The sequence below is a fragment of the Gigantopelta aegis genome, chromosome 7, assembly GCF_016097555.1.
Source record: "Gigantopelta aegis isolate Gae_Host chromosome 7, Gae_host_genome, whole genome shotgun sequence".
Classification (NCBI taxonomy): Eukaryota; Metazoa; Mollusca; class Gastropoda; order Neomphalida; family Peltospiridae; genus Gigantopelta; species Gigantopelta aegis.
The window spans coordinates 29354903-29368685 of record NC_054705.1 but is presented as its reverse complement, the minus strand read 5'-3'; the positions used below and the strand labels follow the sequence as shown (position 1 = coordinate 29368685).

Below are 13783 nucleotides of genomic sequence, written 5' to 3'. Positions count from 1 at the left end.
TGTTACACCAGTTGTGGAGCACTGGCTGGAACGAGAAATAACCCAATGGGTCCACCGACGGAGATCGATCCCAGACCGACCGTGCATCAAGTGAACACTTTACCACTGGGCTACGTCCTGCCCCGTCTGTGGAAAAATGCATATAAAAGATCGCTTGCTGCATTAAGAAAAATGTAGCAGGTTTCCTCTGATGACTACGAGTCAGAAATACCAAATGGTTGACATCCAATAGCCGATGATTAATTAATCAATGTGTTCTAATTATGTACCCTCGGGTGGAATAGCCCTGTCCCACATGGACACATATGTACCCTCGGGTGGAATAGCCCTGTCCCACATGGACACATATGAAGGATTCTCTTAATCTGCAATGGGTCATCTCTTACACGGGTGTATAACAATAATAATAATAATAATGTTTTGATAATAACTTGAAAGTTGCACAGATCAGATACCAACCATCTTCGTGTCCTTCTGTGCCTTCGCGGAGTCGGATTTCGCTTGTTCGTACGTCAGCCGTTTGTTGGTGGCACTCCACACAGACATGTTGTGAATTATCTGAAATAAACACAACTCTTTTCTCAATGTCAAATGTGCACATTACGAGAAAGAAATAAGGGAACACATTGCAGTCCTAACTGAATTCACTTTTAGCATAAAATAACAGCCTAAATAAAGAGATGGAAAATGAGAATGAATGTCAGTAATGTGGAATTCAATGTCATTAATGTGGAATTCAATGTCAGTAATGTGGAATTCAATGTCAGTAAGGCTAAATCGAATAATTTCTGGTGTCTGGTCAGCACGCTTGTCGATTTTGACTCTCACGTATCAATTTTTTTTTTTTTAATTTCCCGCGGTATAACGTTGATTTTTGCCAGAAGTGAATGGTCCAAGCCAGCATATAGATTTTGCTTTAATAAAGCAACATCTATATGCTGGTGTGGACCATTAGCTGTCTTTAATTTCTCTCTAAAACAGGTCCTGTTGATCTGAACAAGTAGCATGGCTTGTTTCAAAAACATTTGTGGCCAAAGTCAAAGTCATAAAAATTGCCTTTGGCTATATGGAAAATGTAAAGGAAAATATTTAGGGTACCAAGGCAAAGGAGGGGGCACCAAGGCAAAGGAGGGGGCACCAAGGCAAAGGAGGGGGTACCAAGGCAAAGGAGGGGGCACCATGGCTATTGAGGATGGACCGAGGCAGATGACGATGACATAAAAAACCCTAAATATGTGCAATCCATGCTTTAAAAAAAAGAAAAGAAAAAAAAGAAAGAAGGAAAAATTCTGGAACTTAAGTCTGACCAGAGACTGATTTTTTTTTTTAGGGGGGGGGGGGGGGGGGGGGGGGGGGGAGGAGGGTCTAATACTGCTAACTTGCTGACACTATCGGTTGCAGCCACTCTTTTCTGTTAGTGTTGATGTTATCCCTCATCTTTTTTTCATTAGGATATCTTAATAAATTAATTTTCTTTCAGCAAAATGAATAAGATAAAAGAATTTCCAAGTACTACTAAATTACAGACACAGTGATATTTTAGAAATCTGTCAACTGATGTTATTTTTACTAAGTACTTTTAAAAATTATGACTATATGTTAATACACATTTTCAAAAAGTCTCTGCCCTCTCTGACACCAGTACTGACAGTTTAATGTTTATTTATTATCTCCATGAGCAGTCTGCGATAAAGTATATTTGAGTAATTTCTCTTTACTATTATTTATCTTGTAATGCTATACTATACTTTTAATCACAAAATGTTTATTTCCTAACTAAACTGATTTTCAAATTTGATGCATGTTTATTATACAACTATGTCGTAAAAACAGAACTACACGATACTTAGCTTCACAAATGTTTAACTACTACATACAATTAGAATGTGAACCAGAATTAAACAATACTTGGTTTCACAAATGTATAACTACTACATACAACTAGAATGTGAACCAGAATTAAACAATACTTGGTTTCATAACTGTATAACTACTACATACCTGTCTAATATCGTGGTTAGCTGCCAGAATGATCTCATTCAGAGCAGGGGGTGAAATAGTCAAACCTTCTTTATATGCCAGCGACATCATTGCTCCCTGAAACAATAAGCAAATTATTAAATAGTCAAACTGAATGCCAGACAAAAATTCTCAAATTTACGAAAGAGTCAAATCTCTTTGTATGCCCACCAACATGTCATGCAAATTGAAAATGAGTTACCCAATTTTATTTTTGTTTATATCCGGTAAATCGGTTATACAAATTTTCAATTCTCAATGACCTGAAAAAATAATAAATAGTTACCTTGATCTGTTCAATGTGAGGTTTACTAGTTACCTTGATCTGTTCAATGTGAGGTTTACTAGTTACCTTGATCTGTTCAGTTCTTGAATGTGAGGTTTACTAGTTACCTTGATCTGTTCAATGTGAGGTTTACTAGTTACCTTGATCTGTTCAATGTGAGGTTTACTAGTTACCTTGATCTGTTCAATGTGAGGTTTACTAGTTACCGTGATCTGTTCAATGTGAGGTTTACTAGTTACCTTGATCTGTTCAATGTGAGGTTTACTAGTTACCTTGATCTGTTCAATGTGAGGTTTACTAGTTACCTTGATCTGTTCAATGTGAGGTTTACTAGTTACCTTGATCTGTTCAATGTGAGGTTTCTAGTTACCTTGATCTGTTCAATGTGAGGTTTACTAGTTACCGTGATCTGTTCAATGTGAGGTTTACTAGTTACAATGTGAGGTTTACTAGTTACCTTGATCTGTGATCTGTTCAATGTGAGGTTTACTAGTTACCTTGATCTGTTCAATGTGAGGTTTACTAGTTACCTTGATCTGTTCAATGTGAGGTTTACTAGTTACCTTGATCTGTTCAATGTGAGGTTTACTAGTTACCTTGATCTGTTCAATGTTCGAGGTTTACTAGTTACCTTGATCTGTTCAATGTGAGGTTTACTAGTTACTAGTTACCTTGATCTGTTCAATGTGAGGTTTACTAGTTACTTGATCTGTTCAATGTGAGGTTTACTAGTTACCTGATCTGTTCAATGTGAGGTTTACTAGTTACCTTGATCTGTTCAATGTGAGGTTTACTAGTTACCTTGATCTGTTCAATGTGAGGTTTATCTGTTCAATGTAGGTTTACCTTGATCTGTTCAATGTGAGGTTTACTAGTTACCTTGATCTGTTCAATGTGAGGTTTACTAGTTACCTTGATCTGTTCAATGTGAGGTTTACTAGTTACCTTGATCTGTTCAATGTGAGGTTTACTAGTTACCTTGATCTGTTCAATGTGAGGTTTACTAGTTACCGTGATCTGTTCAATGTGAGGTTTACTAGTTACCTTGATCTGTTCTGAGGTTTACTAGTTACCTTGATCTGTGAGGTTTACTAGTTACCGTGATCTGTTCAATGTGAGGTTTACTAGTTACCTTGATCTGTTCAATGTGAGGTTTACTAGTTACCTTGATCTGTTCAATGTGAGGTTTACTAGTTACCTTGATCTGTTCAATGTGAGGTTTACTAGTTACCTTGATCTGTTCAATGTGAGGTTTACTAGTTACCTTGATCTGTGAGGTTTACTAGTTACCTTGATCTGTTCAATGTGAGGTTTACTAGTACCTTGATCTGTTCAATGTGAGGTTTCTAGTTACCTTGATCTGTTCAATGTGAGGTTTACTAGTTACCTTGATCTGTTCAATGTGAGGTTTACTAGTTACCTTGATCTGTTCAATGTGAGGTTTACTAGTTACCTTGATCTGTTCAATGTGAGGTTTACTAGTTACCGTGATCTGTTCAATGTGAGGTTTACTAGTTACCTTGATCTGTTCAATGAGGTTTACTAGTTACCTTGATCTGTTCAATGTGAGGTTTACTAAGTACCTTGATCTGTTCAATGTGAGGTTTACTAGTTACCTTGATCTGTTCAATGTGAGGTTTACTAGTTACCTTGATCTGTTCAATGTGAGGTTTACTAGTTACCGTGATCTGTTCAATGTGAGGTTTACTAGTTACCTTGATCTGTTCAATGTGAGGTTTACTAGTTACCTTGATCTGTTCAATGTGAGGTTTACTAGTTACCTTGATCTGTTCAATGTGAGGTTTACTAGTTACCGTGATCAGTTCAATGTGAGGTTTACTAGTTACCTTGATCTGTTCAATGTGAGGTTTACTAGTTACCGTGATCAGTTCAATGTGAGGTTTACTAGTTACCTTGATCTGTTCAATGTGAGGTTTACTAGTTACTGTGATCTGTTCAATGTGAGGTTTACTAGTTACCGTGATCAGTTCAATGTGAGGTTTACTAGTTACCTTGATCTGTTCAATGTGAGGTTTACTAGTTACCTTGATCTGTTCAATGTGAGGTTTACTAGTTACCGTGATCAGTTCAATGTGAGGTTTACTAGTTACCTTGATCTGTTCAATGTGAGGTTTACTAGTTACCTTGATCTGTTCAATGTGAGGTTTACTAGTTACCTTGATCTGTTCAATGTGAGGTTTACTAGTTACCTTGATCTGTTCAATGTGAGGTTTACTAGTTACCTTGATCTGTTCAATGTGAGGTTTACTAGTTACCTTGATCTGTTCAATGTGAGGTTTACTAGTTACCTTGATCTGTTCAATGTGAGGTTTACTAGTTACCTTGATCTGTTCAATGTGAGGTTTACTAGTTACCTTGATCTGTTCAATGTGAGGTTTACTAGTTACCTGATCTGTTCAATGTGAGGTTTACTAGTTACCTTGATCTGTTCAATGTGAGGTTTACTAGTTACCTTGATCTGTTCAATGTGAGGTTTACTAGTTACCGTGATCTGTTCAATGTGAGGTTTACTAGTTACCTTGATCTGTTCAATGTGAGGTTTACTAGTTACCTTGATCTGTTCAATGAGGTTTACTAGTTACCTTGATCTGTTCAATGAGGTTTACTAGTTACCGTGATCTGTTCAATGTGAGGTTTACTAGTTACCTTGATCTGTTCAATGTGAGGTTTACTAGTTACCTTGATCTGTTCAATGTGAGGTTTACTAGTTACCTTGATCTGTTCAATGTGAGGTTTACTAGTTACCTTGATCTGTTCAATGTGAGGTTTACTAGTTACCTTGATCTGTTCAATGAGGTTTACTAGTTACCTTGATCTGTTCAATGTGAGGTTTACTAAGTACCTTGATCTGTTCAATGTGAGGTTTACTAGTTACCTTGATCTGTTCAATGTGAGGTTTACTAGTTACCTTGATCTGTTCAATGTGAGGTTTACTAGTTACCGTGATCTGTTCAATGTGAGGTTTACTAGTTACCGTGATCTGTTCAATGTGAGGTTTACTAGTTACCGTGATCTGTTCAATGTGAGGTTTACTAGTTACCTTGATCTGTTCAATGAGGTTTACTAGTTACCTTGATCTGTTCAATGTGAGGTTTACTAAGTACCTTGATCTGTTCAATGTGAGGTTTCTAGTTACCTTGATCTGTTCAATGTGAGGTTTACTAGTTACCTTGATCTGTTCAATGTGAGGTTTACTAGTTACCGTGATCTGTTCAATGTGAGGTTTACTAGTTACCTTGATCTGTTCAATGTGAGGTTTACTAGTTACCTTGATCTGTTCAATGTGAGGTTTACTAGTTACCTTGATCTGTTCAATGTGAGGTTTACTAGTTACCTTGATCTGTTCAATGAGGTTTACTAGTTACCTTGATCTGTTCAATGTGAGGTTTACTAAGTACCTTGATCTGTTCAATGTGAGGTTTCTAGTTACCTTGATCTGTTCAATGTGAGGTTTACTAGTTACCTTGATCTGTTCAATGTGAGGTTTACTAGTTACCGTGATCTGTTCAATGTGAGGTTTACTAGTTACCGTGATCTGTTCAATGTGAGGTTTACTAGTTACCATAATCTGTTCAATGTGAGGTTTCTAGTTACCTTGATCTGCTCAACACGAGGTTTAGAGAAGCGCAGGTCGAAGCAGTGGTTTGACAGGGTCCTCATCTTCATGCTGTTGCGGTCGTTACAGATACAGATGATGGGGATCCGGGATGACTTGATGAGAGACACGAGCTCCTGGAGCCCGCCCCGGTCCTCGTTACCCGCCATCCCATCCACCTCATCCATGATGATACAGTGGTGACGGCCATCCCGCCCACTCTCACCACCACCTGACAACAGCAATATCTCAATTTTATTATCACTTTTCATATATTCTGGATTTTCATAAATAAATGAAGAGCACTGGCAAACAGGCTGTAGGCCTATATTAAAGCCTCTTCACAAGGAGAAAAAAGGAAAATTTGTTAACAACACCTGAGCAGATTTTAAAGGACCTCTGTTTGATATTTAAAATACTAGTTAATTCAAAACTTGGTTCAGAGAGAGAGAGAGAGAGAGAGAGAGAGAGAGAGAGAGAGAGAGAGAGAGAGAGAGAGAGAGAGAGAGAGAGAGAGAGAGAGAGAGAGAGACACATCATGAGTTGAATGGGTAAGCGACATTAAGTAGTTTACCCACAAAGTGAAATTATAACTTGAATGGTTTACATGTAAGTAACACAAAGTAGTTTACCCATGAAGTGAAATTATAACTTGAATGGGTTATATGTAAGCAGTTTACCCACGAAGTGAAATTATATGTTGAATGGGTTACATGTGAGTGACATTAAGTAGTTTACCCATGAAGTGAATCATAAGTCAAATGGGTTACATGAAAATGACATTAAGTAGTTCACCAATAAAGTGAATCATAAGTTAAATGGGTTACATGTGAGTGACATTAAGTAGTTTACCCATGAAGTGAATCAGTTGAATGGGTTACATGTGAGCGACATTAAATAGGTTACCCCTGAAGTGAATCATAAGTTGAATGGGTACCATGTGAGTGACATTAAGTAGTTTACCCATGAAGTGAATCAGTTGAATGGGTTACATGTGAGTGACATTAAATAGTTTACCCTGAAGTGAATCATAAGTTGAATGGGTTACGTGTGAGTGACATGAAATAGTTTATCCATGAAGTGAATCAGTTGAATGGGTTACGTGTGAGTGACATGATGGGTCACATGATATCGAGATTGATTAGTTTACCCATGAAGTGAATCAGGTGAATGGGTCACATGATATCGAGATTGATTAGTTTACCCATAAAGTGAATCAGTCGAATGGGTGACATGATAACGAGATTGATTAGTTTACCCATGAAGTGAATCAGGTGAATGGGTCACATGATAACGAGATTGATTAGTTTACCCATGAAGTGAATCAGTCACATGATAACGAGATTGATTAGTTTACCCATGAAGTCCACCAGTGTGGTGTTGTTCAGTGATTCCGCAACCACTTCCTGTAGATTGCGTTTAGACCTCGTGTCAGACGCATTCAGTTCGACGTACGAGAAACCTGCTTCCTGTAATTATATAAACACACAACTTCAGCTTTAGAAATCGGTTACCAGTTTTATTATTACTCACATGCAGCATGATGTATTTTAGATCAAGATGTTGTGGACACCTACAGCAATTTGCACCGGTTACCTCAAAGCAGCAGGCATCATTACAAACATGGCATTGGATAAGCCAAGAATAGGTTAACACAAAATATCAAAGATTATATAGGACCTAGAAACCCTCCCCTTTTTTCTGTTATAAATGACTATTTACTTTTGACAAAAGCATGTAATCTTCATAAAGTTTTAGTTGCTACATTATAATTGCATAATGGTTTGTAAAAACTCCGTATTAACAATGTTACCAATTATACTCAAGCCACGTGAGTATAAAGCAAATGTAAATGCAGTAATTATTTTTCATGGAATGAAAAAAGAAAAAGGTTTATAATTCCCAATATTTTTATTATTAAAAACCTTTCCCAGACAGGATAGCATATACCATGGCCTTTGATATACCAGTTGTGGTGCACTGATTGGGACAGGGGGAAAAAAAACAATCAGAAAATGAGTCCACTGAGATTATTCTGGGCTTCTAGAATTGTTCTTAAATCCACTAGCTCTGGGATCAGTGATTTAAAAAATGTACCAGCCATGATTAAAAATTCACTAGCCCTACTTTAAATAAATACAATTTTACTAATAGTAATAATCAGATGTCACCTAAAAGTAGGGTCTCCACGAGTACTCGAGTATTCGGGCATGGGTCGAGTCTAGCAAAGACTCGAGTCCATTCACAGGACTCGAGTACCCGTACAAGTGAGACAATGTACAGCAACTAGTTCAGCAGTAACTAATCAGCGATAATACAAGTTACACGATAATTATATGACTATTTGCTAGTTTCTTTTTTAATCTGGCCATCCGTTCGTCCGTCACAATACTGAACGTATCAACGGGTTTCTAAATGCAATACAATGGCATGATTTGGCATTCATGTTCAGTGCTGGAATTAAGCTATATAATGCTATTTTACGTTATATTCCTTTGTCTCATTATCATCTTGTGTAAGCGTCGGGTACTCGGGTCCGGGTCGAGTTTGACCCTCGAGTACTCGAGTCCAATATATTGGACTCGTGGAGGCCCTACCTAAAAGAGGAAGACAGAGCTTAAACCCCCTTAGATTAGGGGTGGAAAGAAGGGGTATGATATTCATATTTACAAAATAAGACTTAAATGTAGCATTTGACACGGGTTTTTTTTCCACTAGCCGTCGGGCTAGATATAGTAGTTATTTACTAGCCCAACACTGAATATCACTAGCCATGGGAGTGGGGCTACCATAATCTAGTGGTTTACTTCTCATTCTGCCCAGTGCACCTTGTTACTAATGAAATCATCTTTTATATGCACCATCTCACAGACAGGATAGCATATAAAAGATCCTTGCTATCAAAGGAAAAACTTGCTACCAGAGGAAAAATGTCCTGTCCTGGACGGAGGAGCTGGTGGAAGTCAACACCTGCACCCATGACAGGCGTGCACTACAACAGCTTGCTCTATGATATGACATAATGGAAAAATGTAGTGGATTTCATCTCTAAGACTAGATGTCAAAATTACCAAATGTTTAACGACAGCACTAGAGCACATCGAGTACATAATCATCAGCTATTGGATGATTAATAAATCAATGCACTCTAGTGGTGTCGTTAAACAAAACAAACTTTAAGTATGAAGAAGAAAAAAAGGACTGAATGACCGACCACCACTGAATAGAGCTACATGTAATACATGAACAGATGTCCAGATTGTGTATTTGATCACTCACCTGACACACTAGAGTCGCCGTGGTCGTCTTGCCTATACCGGGGGGACCAGACAGCAGTGCAGCCTTGTACCCTCCCCCATCGTCCTTTCCTCCCCCTCCAAAGAAACGACCTGTAGATTAAAGACCTTCACATTACAAACTGAAACTACCCTCAGTCACATGTAACATCACACTAATCTCTCTTACTTATAAGGTGTATTTCAGCAAAGAACGAAAAACAAAATTCAAATTGTAAAAGAAAATGAGATATTACTTAACTTTGGATTTATTAATGTTATCAAAATACTGGCTCTTAATGCTGAGAAAAGGTAGAGCCATAATATGAATATGAACTTATTATTAAATTAACTGTTACAACCGGTTATTAATTCCTTAAAATGACTCCGATGTTTTGACATTGTCAAGCATAAATATCAATCAAAAATCAACTTAACATTTTAAAGTATTTCTCACAGAAAAACCAAAAGTAAATTGACCATAGTTTTTTTTTCAAAGCTATTTCTGGTGGTTCTGTTATAATGTATGGCCAATGCCATGTGCAAAATGGTAGATTAATAGAATCTATCACCACTGTGATGTATAGATAAGACAATTCCAACCAGAGGGACACAATGTTTTTTTTTTTTTATTTACAAAAACATTTTGTCCCGAGGTTTGGAATTGCCTTATCTACACCTCACAATGGTGAATGATTCTTTTTCTTGCCCATTTGATTACAGTAACAAAACATTAATTTTGTAAGCTACGGTTTCTTTATTCTAGAACGATTCATAAACATTTCATCTACAAACTCTTTTAATCATAATATTATGTGAAAAATATTTTTATGTTTATTGAGAAATGAACAAATTTATGTTGTTATGACTGGACCAATGAGATGACGTTATATTGTAAATTTAATTAATTATTATTATTATATATTGCTTAAACCAATACCACAGACAAAAACAATACCTGCAGGTTTTGTTCCAGCTGCTCTGTTTTTATGCCAACATTTTAACCAATGAAGAAGCTTCTTAGCGTTGCTCTTGTCTCCCTGTTGACCAATGATCTTGTTTGTATTTGCAGGTTTGTACTTATCAACCCACAATAAACTGTCTCCTGATTCGTCTCCAGACTTAACTGGAGATTTCGATTGGACTGTTCTTTCTGAATCTGGTGATTTCATGTCGGTTCCCGATTTTGAAGATTTTATACTATTTGAATTCAAGTCAGTTTCCTTTGCATGGGAAAAACTGTCAGAAAGTTTCTTTTTTAATGTAGTCATTTTGGTATTCTTTACATTGGAACTTTCCTGCAAGACAAAGTATATTATATATTACTACATATTAAGTACTGAATGTCAGTTTAGCCTCTGCAAACCAAACAGTATTTAATCAAAAACTCTGGTCTGGTCTGGTCTGGTCTGGTCTGGTAAGGCTTTAACATGCTCATGTACCACGTAGGTTTCGAGCATGTCCGCCCAATCTGGGGCAGAAAAAACTGTGGTCAGCATTAAATACAACTGACAACCTAAGTAATACTCGCATGAACCGACTTCCGGTTACCTAAGTAAAACTCGCATGAACCGACTTCCGGTTACCTAAGATTTTGGTATCACCCAGTCTGGGATATATAGAAGCCGCAGTACCCACAGTGTTATCACACCACATGATGGGTTATACACTCGACAAACACAAACATCCTTGATCCTTATTGGATACATACATATAATAAGCAGTCCTCGAAATTTACCACGACAACCTGCAGTGCTGCTGTAAAAAGCTGTTGCATAATTGATTTGTGACGCCATTTTTAACATTATAGGGTAAAACCCCTAATTTTAACATAAATTGTGCCAGCATTTTTATCATTATAGGGTAAAAAAACTAATTTTCACATAAAATATGCCAGCATTTTTATCATTATCGGATATTTACTTGTTTTAAACAGCCACACAAGATGATCTGAAATTCGATGGCTGTACCTGTATGCATGAAAAGCATGAACTAAATAAATAACAAACGTGACAGTGTAAAAAAGGGGAAGCACAGAAACATCATGCCAGAAGAAGGAAGGAAGGAAATGTTTTATTTAACGATGCACTCAACACATTTTATTTACAGTTATATGGCATCAGACATATGGTTAAGGACCACACAGATATTGAGTGACGAAACCTGCTGTCACCACTTCATGAACTACTCTTTTCGATTAGCAGCAAGGGATCTTTTATATGCACCATCCCACAGACAAGACAGCACATACCATAGCCTTTGATATACCAGTCGTGGTGCACTGGCTGGAGCGAGAAATAGCCCAATGGACCCACTAACAGGGATCGATCCCAAACTGACAGCTCATCAAGCGAGCGTTTTACCACTGGTCTACGTCTCGCCCCATGTCAGAAGAAGCATAGTAAAGTGGAAAAGTAAAGTAAGCTTGTTTTATTTAACGACGCCACTAGAGCACACTGATTTTTTATCTTATCATCGGCTATTGGACGTCAAACATATGGTCATTCTGACAGTGTTTTTTAGAGGAAACCCGCTGTTGCCACATAGGCTACTCTTTTATGACAGGCAGCAAGGGATCTTTTATTTGCGCTTCCCACAGGCAGGATAGCACAAACCATGGCCTTTTTGAACCAGTTATGGATCACTGGTCGGTGCAAGTGGTTTACACCTACCCATTGAGCCTTGCAGAGCACTCACTCAGGTTGTTGAGTCAGTATCTGGATTAAAAATCCCATGCCTCGACTGGGATCCAAACCCAGTGCCTACCAGCCTGTAGACCGATGGCCTAACCATGACGCCACCAAGGCCGGTCATAGTAACGTGGAATTGTTCCATTTTAAAGAACTTACCTTCATTTCTTGTTCAGCTTTTATCACGTACTTGGACTTCTTACCGGGCAGAGTTTTCACAAGCTCTATCAACCCGTCTTCATCAATCTGTTTGGTTTTGAACTGAGTGGCCTGAAACAGAAAAACCTTGTATTACATGCCTATTCAATCGGACTATAGTGATAAAGACATTTTCCAAACTGTGATAAATTTATCTTGAATCGCACATATGTGTGATCAGGGCCCCATACCACGAAGCGATCTTAGCCCTAAGATCACCAAAAATGCACAGCTAACATATGCACTTAAGGTGATCTTAGGGCTTTGTGGAACGGAATGGGGAATTCCCTTTTTTATTTTTACTGGAGTTAGCGCCACTTATTTTCTGACATCATATATGATTTACAAATTACGTCACATCGTATTTGAAACATTACACAAGGCTGCCGCAGAGTATGATTCTTAACGTTAAGTAAATCCATGAAAGGAGGATTGATTTATAGATTTAAGAAAGTGTATTTATGACGTTAAATTAAAAAATTGTAAAAAATAAAAGAAGGTATGTAATAAATACAGAACTTCACATGTTGTTTTTGCATCCTATTTATTGCTCAAATTTAGTTTGTGCAAGAACACACCACTTACACCAAATAAACTTGTGCAATAAATAGGAAGTGAAAACAACATATGAAAAGTTTTGTATATGTATTACATACCTATTCAATCTTACTATAGTGATAAAGACATTTTCAAATAGTGTGATAAATTTATCGTGTATCACACATATATATGCGATCTGGACCGGAATTGTAAATGGGGAATTCCCTTTTTATTTTTACTGGAGTTAGCGTCGTTTTGTTACTGATGTCATGTATGATTTACAAGTTACATTATGTATGATTTACAAATTACGTCACATCGTATTTGAAACATTACACAAGATTGCCGCAGATTATAATTCTTAACGTTTAAGAAATCCAAAAAAGGAGGATTGATCAATAGATTTAAGAAAGTGTATTTATGACGTTAAATTAAAAAATTGTAAAAAATAAAAGAAGGTATGTAATAAATACAGAACTTCACATGTTGTTTTTGCATCCTATTTATTGCTCAAATTTAGTTTGTGCAAGAACACACCACTCGACCACTACACGATCTTGTGGTATATATTCTTGATCAAAATAAATACGAAGTGAAAACAACGTATGTGAAGTTCTGTATATGTATTAAACTACTCTATCAGTCTGTATGGCGGTTCATGCCATGTCTACAGGATCACAAGTGAAACCATATTAAAACATGAAAATGATACACATTTCATAAGACAAATTTTGCAGACATTATAATTTAAATAAGATTTCCATTTCAAGAATAAAATGAAAATTAAAAAATCTGTTACTAAATTACAGTATAATTATCAGGTGGTTTAACACATCATGTTATGTTGCAACAAAACCAATTTTTTTTAAAAAGATGTCAATGGACATATAACGTTTTGCAGGGCTGACACTTGAACAAATTTTGGTTTAGCCAATTTTCAGGTAACGGTATGTAGAGTATTTCCTCTAAAATTATAAAAATGTGGTATTTTGAAGAAAATTTCACCAGCCAAACACTCCATTAAAATTCTGTAAATGGTGTAGCCATTTTGCATAAAGAAAATTAGCAATTGGCTAATATGGCAATGGGTAAGGTTTGCCCTGGTTTTGAAAATTAATTTTTCATATATATAATAAAAATTATATCTCTCTACGACTGA

The 13783-nt window shown here is 36.8% G+C and overlaps 1 protein-coding gene across 2 annotated transcripts in view; it reads right to left on the bottom strand.

Moving 5' to 3' along the window:
• The window catches only part of LOC121377118 (replication factor C subunit 1-like), a 79855-nt gene that overhangs the window by 27797 nt on the left and 38275 nt on the right, over nt 1–13783 (bottom strand). For both annotated transcript variants that reach the window (XM_041505004.1, XM_041505005.1), the window contains exons 12-18: nt 12046–12156; nt 10155–10494; nt 9201–9310; nt 7279–7390; nt 5921–6153; nt 2002–2097; nt 460–558 (exon numbers count right to left, since the gene is read on the bottom strand). In XM_041505004.1, coding sequence (XP_041360938.1) covers nt 460–558; nt 2002–2097; nt 5921–6153; nt 7279–7390; nt 9201–9310; nt 10155–10494; nt 12046–12156 — 1101 coding nt within the window. The remainder of the gene's footprint in view (nt 1–459; nt 559–2001; nt 2098–5920; nt 6154–7278; nt 7391–9200; nt 9311–10154; nt 10495–12045; nt 12157–13783) is intronic.